The sequence below is a fragment of the Nipponia nippon genome, unplaced genomic scaffold (assembly GCF_047370975.1).
Source record: "Nipponia nippon isolate SJK-2023a ecotype South Korea unplaced genomic scaffold, ASM4737097v1 scaffold_6, whole genome shotgun sequence".
In the NCBI taxonomy this organism is placed as follows: Eukaryota; Metazoa; Chordata; class Aves; order Pelecaniformes; family Threskiornithidae; genus Nipponia; species Nipponia nippon.
This window is the reverse complement of record NW_028262380.1, coordinates 63,997,647-64,007,858: the sequence shown is the minus strand read 5'-3', so window position 1 is coordinate 64,007,858 and position 10,212 is coordinate 63,997,647. Positions and strand designations below refer to the sequence as shown.

Genomic DNA, 10,212 nt, shown 5'->3' with positions numbered 1-10,212 from the left:
GTATCATTGTAACAAGCTCTCCTGGAACACTGGAACACCTCATCTCTCAGCACAGACAACTCTGTACCCTGCTGCACCAATGCAGAAGGGTCAGTATTTCCTTCAGTTAAGATTTCAGATTTGCTTTTATAAACAGAGAAGAAGGAAAAAAGCTGTTTTTCATTTAACGTTTTCAGGGGCTGAAACTGACAATTCCAAAAATTCAACTTATTTCAAGTTACCACTGAAGGAAGAAAAAAAAAAAAAAAAACAAAAACAAACAAAAAAAACCCCAGGTCCCTGCAACACTTAAACCAAGTGGCTCATTCCAGCCTTTATTAGAATAATTACAACTAAAAGAAACATGGCACTTATATATTTTCACAGCAGGACAAGCATCATAGGAAGTAATGGGCTACAAAGCTATAGCAATACAGTGGAAAAAAAAATAAAATTAAATAAACCAAAACCAAAGCTTGCTGCAGACATTACAGCCTTTTCTATGTGGAAACCACAGCTTTCAGGACAGCAGAGTGCAGCACAGAAGCAGCAACAGAATCACTCTATGCTCAGAGAACTGGGGGACTGTCACATCAAACATGGTATCACCTAATTGTGTCCTAAGCCAGAGTGAAAGCAGAAGGTGGGTTATTCATTTGCTTCACAGTCCTACTCAGCTCCCTTCTTCCAGCACAGCAGGCAGTTGATTGCCTCCATTCAGACAATGGCTGCACAGTCACTGAGCCATCTGGGCCTCCATTGCCTGCGCTGTCCATTCTGGGGCTGTCTGACTTATCTTCTCCAGCAGGTTGTTAACCTGGAAACACAGTGACTGAATCTGCTTGTCCCAGGTTGGCAAAGCTTCACGAGCTAAAACAAACAAACAAACAAAAAACAAACAAAACAAAACATACAAAACAAAGTAAGTCTTCGCAATTCCCTTGCCTTTTCAACTGCAACCTTTTTTTCTGCCGCTGCCCACCTCACAGAGGAAGCCTTCCTTGCAGCTATATCATGCTCATTTCTGTATTCAAATGCTACAATGATTTTGGCTGTCTGTTACAAGCCTAACTCCTGCATTGCAAAATAGAACTGAACAGAGAACTTCCTGGTGAACCTGTTCCTACAAGGAGACTGATGGAATAAATACACTTTCTTGTGGGTAAGAGAATGCACACAGTAGGGAGGGTGGGTCAAGTGTGGTCCTCCATTAAGGCAAACTCTGCCACCTCCTGGCCACAGCAAGACGCAGCAAGCCCACTCCAGAGAGAAGATACTAAGAAACTTAATTTCCTTGTCCTGTAATGCAGCAACTCAAAAAGCTCACTCTGAATGGTGCTAAAAAAAAAAAAATACTGTGGTCGAACTTACTCTCGAAATGAACAATTCCGTCAATCTGATCAATGAATCCATTCATGCGACCCTCAGTTATCATCTGAGAAGCTATCTTTTCTGCCTGAAATAATGAAGAGAGAAAGATGTTAGAAACTTCTTCCATTCTGAAAGAAGTTAAAAATTATTAAGACCTAATAGTGGTTATGGGTTTTTCAACATCTCCACACACTGAAGGTGGGAGGGAACCTACAGACAACACTAATTATGAAATGATGAGACATACAATCAGTGGCATCTAACCCCACTATTTTTCAGTCCACATCGTGTACCTTTCCTTCTCATTAGATGTGCTAGATATTTAACCTTCCCCATAATATGGAATATTTAATTATTTCCTAATATTGAACTAATTTTCCTGATATTTACCACAGTTATTTTCTCTTGTCTCTGATGCTCCTTGTTTTTACAAAGATGTAGAAAACTGATACCTTAGCTGCAGGGATCTCTAGTAATGCTCCAAGCTCTTCAAAAGTAATGTTGTTGTAAAGCTTGCTTGCAGATAGTAAATTGTGTTCAATAACAGCTCTGTCCAGGATACTGGAACCTTAGGGGTTTGATGAGAAAAAAATCCATTACTATAGGTTTGAAATACTTGGTTTATATTGTACAGCAGATGGAAAACGCTTTCTTTCCCCAGGGTTACGTGTGCAGAAGGTCCAGATGCATCTGCCTTGCATCAGTGTTATGCTACGCAGAAGAAAGTGAACAAAAAGAAATGGATGGCATGTGGTTGATTTTAAGACAGATAGCTTAAACCCTTGTAGTTAATTTCTAGAATAATCAAGTGGAGCCCTTGGTTTTGCTACAAGACTCAACATCTGAATTGAGGGAGTTTGACCTCCTGTGATCAGTTCCTAGTTTGCCAGATGGAAAGACCATTCCTTTTTTGGTTATTCATTACAGCTATTAGGGATACAATTAATCTCTCTCTTACTGTGCTTGTACTGTGATAAACCCTCATCTAATTTCTTTCTTCCTGATTTAACAATTTAACTCATTTGCCCCTTAAGCTCTAGTTGAAGATGAGCACATTATTAAATACCAACTAACCTGCCTTCTTTAACTTACACAGACAAACAGTACAGATTATAAATAAACAACAAATTGACCCAAGGAAATGACTGCAGCTTATTAGCAGTAAATATCTTTACCCCATTTTCACCTCTGCAATTACACAGTTGTTTATTTGTCCTTAACCAACAAGTATTGCTCACTAGGAAGGTCTTCCTGATTAAGAAGTATTTCATGCTTATGTATTTTTCCACTTCAATATTATTCTAATTTAGAAAATTGAGACCAGTGTGTTTAGGATTCCAGTGAAGTCATTACTTCACATTATTTCTCACTGTTCAGAGATTCCAGGAAGAACAGAGCTAATAAGATGTCAGTGAGATGGATCAGAAAACAATTTGGAGACAGGGTGAGGTCCAAGTCATCCCCTCACTATCTGTCATCTTCCTGTCAAGTCAGGAAGCAGTTCAAATAAATTTACCATCCGCACAGACCATCTATGGCCTTACATGCATGTCACGTGTTTCTAGGCATCCTATTTATAACAGTGCTTTAGAACTGGAGAAGCTCAAAAGGACAGAGACTCAAAGTATGAGACAAGGTTAGAAATACTGGGAGGTTGTCAATGAAGAGGACCGTACATGGAGAGAGAAACAAGATTTTTACAAGTTATCTTCTAGAAGAGTATTTCAAAACCTTAATAGCCAATCAGAAAGATGAACTATGGCTAAGAAGCTTTACTAACCATGAGGGTTAACATGCTGGGAAATAATTCTAAAATAATCATATAAGCAACACTAAATTCTTTTCCATCACACTTCTTGACTGCATTGGGCAAATCTAACTCCTGTGGATGAACGCCTAGCATTATGAGGCTTTAGAGAAATACCTACCATCGGCTGTAGTTGCTTTCTGGTGAGGCATTAGCATAGCTGCAAACTCTTGCAGTTGATTTCCACGGATAATTCTGTCGAGATACATTTTCTCCAAGATCCCATAGGCTGCAAGCTGCTGGCATCTCTCATCCTTGAAGAGTGTAGCGAGCATGCGAGAACGCTGTTGTCCTAGGAGAGTCAAGAAGAATCCCCATAAATGATCACCAAAGCATTGAGTATTTAGAGGTAAATAACAGAAAGTTATCATCTTCTTTTTCTCAAGACATGCAATTACCCAACAAAGCTCTACCAAAGAAGGAACTCGGTTGTGTTCGGTTCCAAAACACTGTCTGCCACTATCTTTTGTATCTTTAGCCAAGATGCCACCTTATCCCTGGCAAAGACACAGAAGTAATCCAACTCTGAGTTAACAGTATGCCAGGTAATTTTGACACCATGTTCACAATTTTGGATTCCTCACCAAATCTTCGTGACAAGATTCCTCCCCACAAGTAATGCACAAGCTGACTTGCTTTGGGGGATATGAAATACCTACGTTGGGTCTTTTATACAAAAATGTAACATGTATTTTACCTGCTGATGCCAAAATAGTACAATGCAAAGCATGCTTCAATGCCTCCAGTCGCTCAGTTTCATGGACTATGCTCTTATAGGAGAGCTCGTTGTATCTTTGGGCAGCCTCAATGAACTTTCTTCTGTAATCAAGAACTCGAGCATAGCAAACCTAGAAAGAAAGAAAAAGAAAACTAACGGGGTGGCTGCATACTATAGGTGTGTATGAATTGCCACATTATCATGTCAGCTCCCATAAATATTGCTCTACTGCATCCTAGGGAAATCTGTCTTTGAATGATTATCTTGACTTGTAAAGCCCTTACTAAAGTATCACGGAAAGCAATTGAAAGGCCATTTCCCAGCATTCTTCACATGTTAAACATTGCAAATATCTAAATGCCAGAAACTAAGTAAATGCAATACTGTACAGCTGATATTGCACTTACATAAGCTTCGCCTTCACTACTGACATTGACAGCTAGCACTTAGGTAGCAATTTGTATGTTTCAAGCATTTGCTTTTCCCTTTCAGTGCTGTAACAGCATCTGATATTTCTTCTCTCCCTTCCTTTGTGCTTTTCTAATGCTTACAGAAAATATTTACACTTCCAACTGAGTGCAAGCTCTAAAACATAGCATGAAGGGAGAAAAAAAGAAAAGGGAAAACCAACAAACCAAAATCACCACACCCCGAGTTACAGCTCATGGCACATCTGCTTTGTGTTGTAGAATTTTAAACACCACCGCACTTGATTGGTACTGTCACACTATAGTTATCACTGCTCATAACAGTTACTGAAGTGGTTTGAGAAATTAGTGTATGAACTATGTACACAGTAAACCCACAAATAAGCAGAAAGGTCAGCAGTTACTTTACTACTTGAGACTAAAAGCTACTTTTATGGATGGGACTTACTATTTAATTACTGGGGCGGGGGGGGGAGGGGAGGAGCTTCCGTTGTCCCTAATATTGGACATGATTTTTTTTCCCCTCTTAGATTTACAGACAAAGGTGGAGGCAACATTTTCAACAATATTTCAGATCTTTTGAAGCCTAACTTTTATTTTCAGTCAGTAAAGCTGCCATTTAAGGACGTTTACAGAGTTATCTCCAAATCACAAGGAATGAGCTGCTTAATTATTGCTAAGATGTGGCTCTCCCAAAACCATTTAGCTTTTCTGTTTGGCTCTTTTCCCATTATGAAAGTTTCAGTGGCATTGCATAAAACCATCTCAATGTGGAATCATCTCCCTTTAGAAAGAGAAAGCAATAAAGCAAGTTAGACAACCTTATAATGGATTTGCAGCTGTTCATTAGTTGATTCATTCTGAAGCAGGGAAGCTCGATTAATATAAGCTTCTGCTTGAACTGGGTCATCGTCCTCCAGATACAGCCTGGCAATTTTCAGGTAGGTCTCCAGTTTATAATCTACATTGTATTGCCTGTAGAGAAGCAGAAAAGCAAGTGCTCAGAGTTGCTCCACAACTACCCTTGCTCTTAGCTGTTCTAAACATCTATTATGCTTCTTAAAGCACCTGGCTACATTTGCTTTATCCTGCTGTCTTCTTCCCTAACACCAAAATTAGTGCTCTCTGTTCAGGGTAAGGAAATTTGAGATGAACATCAATATAGAACTGGCTCCTACAAACACCAGTAGAAAGAATGCTGTCTACCAAAACATAAATGTACACTCTAATAATCCGTTCTTAGTGGATTGGAAGTTTGCCATAAGTGGTAAGCCACTTGAGTTAAGAAGCAAACTTGTAGTGGAACAAATAGATGCTAAATAGGCAAAACCTATAGCAATTCCTTCCACATGCATACAGACAAAGAGGATAGATAGAAAGGACAGCCAGGGAAAAGTAACAGCAAGGGTTCTAGACTTAAAAAAAACCCAAAACACAAACCCACAAACAAACAAAACCCCACAAAAAACCTCAACTGTATTTGTTAATATCCAATTTCAAACTCTGCCTTCATTTTGAACTGTAAAAGCAAACGCGTGGAAGAACTGCCACCTTTCAAGAACCTTTCAATAACCTAAGAAGCATTTTTGTAAAATACTACCAAAAAGGCTGTTAATCAACAAGACTAATAAATAGTGCAAAACTTCTGGTGCAGTATTTTTACCCACTAAACTGTTTACTGTAACGTACAGTCAGCAAGCTATACTTCTGTCATCTGGCAGTAGTTCTGGCTTGAACTACTGAAACCCTGGGAAAATATGCAACCCCAAAATTCTCACTCGCTGGTCTAGTTAAGTACAAAGGGAGCAAGTATATTTAACAACGCAGAACTGCGTCCAGCACAGTACTTACTTCTGCCCTGTTTCCAAAGGGATCCCCACCAATACTTGTGCTGCATTTCTCCAGTCTTCTTCTTTCTCATAGATTGATGCAAGATGTTGCCTTATTGACGCAACCTAAACAATAATAAAATATAGCAAACGCTATAAAAGTTGAATGGTTCTGTATTAACTTTCACAGTATTTGTTCTTGTTCACGAATCCCCTCAACCCATACCCCAGCTCCACAGATGCAGAAACCTGCACACACGCAACTCTTCCCACACGAGGAGTTGCTTCCACACCAGGATCCTGATTCCTGGATCAAGCTTTAATACTAAGCTTTTTAAATATGAGTGCTGATTTGAAGCATTTCCATTTAAGCTTCTGACAAGATAAAAGGAGTGTATCTTCAGGGAGTGATAACCTTTTATAAAGCTTTTAAAAGATGAAATGGGGCTTTCAAGAACTGGAGTACCAAGATCCACAAGCCATTTCTTGCAGTTATACCTCATATCATGCCTGTGAGATATGAATGAGGTGAACTATGATTAAATGCAGAAACTTCTACTTTATAGAGTAGCTGTCAGCAGGAAAAATATCAGTGCTTACAATCTGGGGTTTATAAGCAGAAGTGTGGTTAAAAAAAATCATATGATGTCTTGGATTTAATTTATGCATAATCATTATAACATATAGGCAAGCATGTTCAGTTAAGACTTAGAGTAAGAGCTGCTGAAAAAGACAAAAGATAAAGAGAAGCAAATACAAGTCATTGCAGAAACTGCCTTGCTTTTCTTCTCAAATACTAGATCCTAAAGGCTTTTTATACAAACGTGTTCTGTAAGAACTCTCAGATGATCATGAATACTCATACAACAAACCCAAGAACTGAATTGAAAAAGAACTGCAGCACATTCCGTAGTTAACTAGAATTGGGATTTCAAGAAAACATTTTTTTCCCGGTAAAATGATTATGGCTAAAATACACACACAGAGATACTTATTTTGAAACAAAAGCTATTTGTCAAGATGCTTCTCTCTTTACATCACCTGCCTGTTCTGTTAGTTGGGTAAAATGCAGCACAATGAGTACCAGTCTGTCTCTTGACAGTACCTCCAGTAGCTCAAGTATTGTTTCACTGTAAGAAGCCATTTTCTGGTAGCGGAGGAATTACATGCCCAGGATGTCTGATGAAGAGATGAAGTCTGTATTCTTTGCACGGTCCTAAATACTTTCTGCATTTAGCTCAGGTTTTGCATGTACAGGAATGCAAAATTGTACTCTAAGTAGGAATATCTGTTTTGAGCAGCTTTTTTAAAGACTTCAAATAGTCAGCAGATAAGGGAAAAAAGAAACAAAACCAAGCCCACCAACGAAAAACCCATCGTCATCGATCTCTCACCTGCTCTTCAAATGAAATAACTCTAGGCTGTATCTTTTCCAAGGTGAAGTGGTAAATTTCTTTGGCTGTGCTGTCAGGAAGACTTGGAAGATGGGTACAGAAATCTGTCAGTAGCTGACGTGAGATGACTAGACTGACATTCTCGTTCACCACTGGTTCAGAGACGCGTGGAAGAAAAACACAAGATGGATGCAATGCTTGTCAGTGCCTTCACTGTAAGTGATCATTTGCTTCTATATTAAATTTGAATATTTTAAATCTGTATCCAAGTGAAAGTTTTTTTTTCTTTGTTTTTAAGAGGTGATTTTTTTTTTCTCTCAGAAACAGTTTGTTTACACTAGAGGTCACCAGAGTTCTAACCCCTGACAGACCATAATGAATTTCTCACTTTGATTTATAGTTTAGAGAGATGTTTCATTCTGAATCACTGTTCTCAGTTACTGAAACATCTTGGACAAAGTAAACTTTTAGGCTAAATTTCACTAAGTTTATTCTCAACTTCAAAAAATTACAACAGGTGTAATTTATAGAGGTATTCAATAATCCAAACATCCAATACAACACAAAAAACCTCTAACCATTTCTTTTTGACAGTTTTTCAGACTAACTTGCGATAGGGGAAGAAGGGGGCTGTTAGTTTAAATACCGCTTGGCATCCAGTATCAATTTTAGCATTAAGAGACTACTTTTATGTTTTCACCTTCCGACACTGTCACACTGACAGGTTGGAAAGTTATCATAATTTACAAAGCTTACAAGTCCATTCTCCCTTAACTTCTGAATGTGGCGATGATGGTTCATCTTCTAGTTGTGTTTGAGTTCCAATAGGACCAAAATATCATGTATTTACATAGCCTCACGTAGAGCTAACAAATATGCAACCCCACAGACCTCTGGACTTCACTCAGTGTGCAACCGATTATACCAGATGCACTTACTTGCTTCTACAAAAGCTTTCAAAGCTTCAAGTTGTTCTACACCAGACAGCTGCATGGCTTTTTCCAATATTTGACGATATCTGTCCACAGATTAAAAAAAAAAATAAATTAAAAAAATCACAGGGCACATTTTTTCAGGAACAAGTTCTCTTTCTTTGTTTATTTTCTATGTCAGAGCCCTACTTTTGCCTATATTTTCTATACCTTTAAGATGTCAATTTTCCAAAGTGTTTGTGCTCAAATGCCAGGAACATCCACCTGGAATTGGTATCTGGCTCTTTTTAAATGCCAGGACTAGATTCTCTGATAACATAGCTCATCATTTTGTTATCTGTGAACATATGTGCAATTTTGAAGGTTTAAAAAAAAAAAAAAAATCACATCCCTAGCACAGTGCACAGAAAAAGTAAGGAAAACTATATCGCTCATAGCTTAAGATTAATAAAGTTAGTGAAATGTTCAAAATGCCATATTCAATAAGAATGAGAAACAGTGTTGGGAGTGGGAAGTAAATAGTATGTTATGGCCACTTGACACGAGCACAGGCACAAACTATGCATTTTTAAGTGTTTATTCCTGCAAAAATAGCAACTCCAGTTTTCATGCTTCATAAAGCTAATTAAACTTTGCCTGGGCTATAGCCTCACTGTGTGCAATACTGATGAAGTACTAAATTCACACTGAAGCCATATTTTGAGGGGAACATTTCCAAGTTTTTACGCGAAACTTGTAAAACTGAAGCAATTCCTCTAGAAAATAAGCAACTGGACTAGGACTCAAAGAATTTCAGTTGACTGATCGACATCTGACTGAACCCTCGGGGGAGAGAAAATCTGACACATTGGACTGTGAGTAGCTCAAACCCCAAGGTTTGCCATCCAAAATACCCACCCAATGAAAATAATAATAATAATAATGAAGTTACTGACATATCCACAGCAGTCGAGGAAAATATATTCCCCGACCAATCAATTCCGCGCAGCCGACGGGCAGACACGAGGGAGCTACGGCGAAGGGCTAAGGCCCCGCGCGGGCGCCTGCGCTATGACACCACCAGCACAGAGCAAGCCGTGGTTAGAAACGAAAAATAAATAAAAAATGACAGAATCATCAGGTGAAATCTTTCTTTCTTTCTTCTTTTTATTTAAAGAAGCGCGGCCGTTGGGCAAGAGCCGCCTCGCCCGCCCAGGGCACGGGAGGCCCCGTCCCCCCCAACGGCCGTAACCCCAACCGCCGCTAACCCGGCTCGCCCCGCCACAGGGAGGCCGGCGCCGGCACTCACTTGCCCGCCAGGTCCTTGTGAGAGCCGCTGGAGTTCATCAGCTGCGCCAGGTCCTGCCTCACCGCGGCCGCCATCTTCGCCAACCCGCCGCCGTCCCCCTCGCGCGCCGCAGACCTCCTCCTACCACAGAGCCGCGCCGCCGGCAGGCTAGAGGGGCTGCCGCGCCGCGGTGTCACGTGGCAGGGGGAGTCCGCGCGGGCAGAGCCCGGCCGCGGGGATAAAGCTCGGACGGGCCCCACACGCGCCTCCCCCCGGGGCCGCCGGGCGGCACTTATAGAGACATATACGTATATAATCGCGTGTAGGTGTGCGCGCGCGTCGGCGGCCTCAACTCGGGGCAAGGCTGGGTCCTCCTCGAGTGGCGCGCGCGGCCCCGGAAGCGTGCGGCTCGGCGCGGGTGGGGCGGAGCGGCGCGCGCGCGGGGCGCTGCGCCGGCGGTTGCCAGGGCGGCGCGGCGCAGTATTAT

The 10,212-nt window shown here is 40.7% G+C and overlaps 1 protein-coding gene across 1 annotated transcript; it reads right to left on the bottom strand.

Moving 5' to 3' along the window:
* Positions 1-283: 283 nt before the first annotated feature.
* Positions 284-10,093, bottom strand: COPS4 (COP9 signalosome subunit 4). Its single transcript, XM_087736350.1, has 10 exons — positions 9,747-10,093; positions 8,465-8,544; positions 7,527-7,678; positions 6,155-6,258; positions 5,125-5,278; positions 3,855-4,005; positions 3,279-3,449; positions 1,803-1,918; positions 1,351-1,435; positions 284-849 (listed from the first exon to the last, which is right to left on the bottom strand). Exons 1-10 carry the CDS (start codon positions 9,818-9,820, stop codon positions 716-718), a joined length of 1,221 nt encoding a protein of 406 aa, XP_087592476.1. The 5' UTR covers positions 9,821-10,093; the 3' UTR covers positions 284-715.
* Between the last annotated feature and the right edge of the window lie 119 nt (positions 10,094-10,212).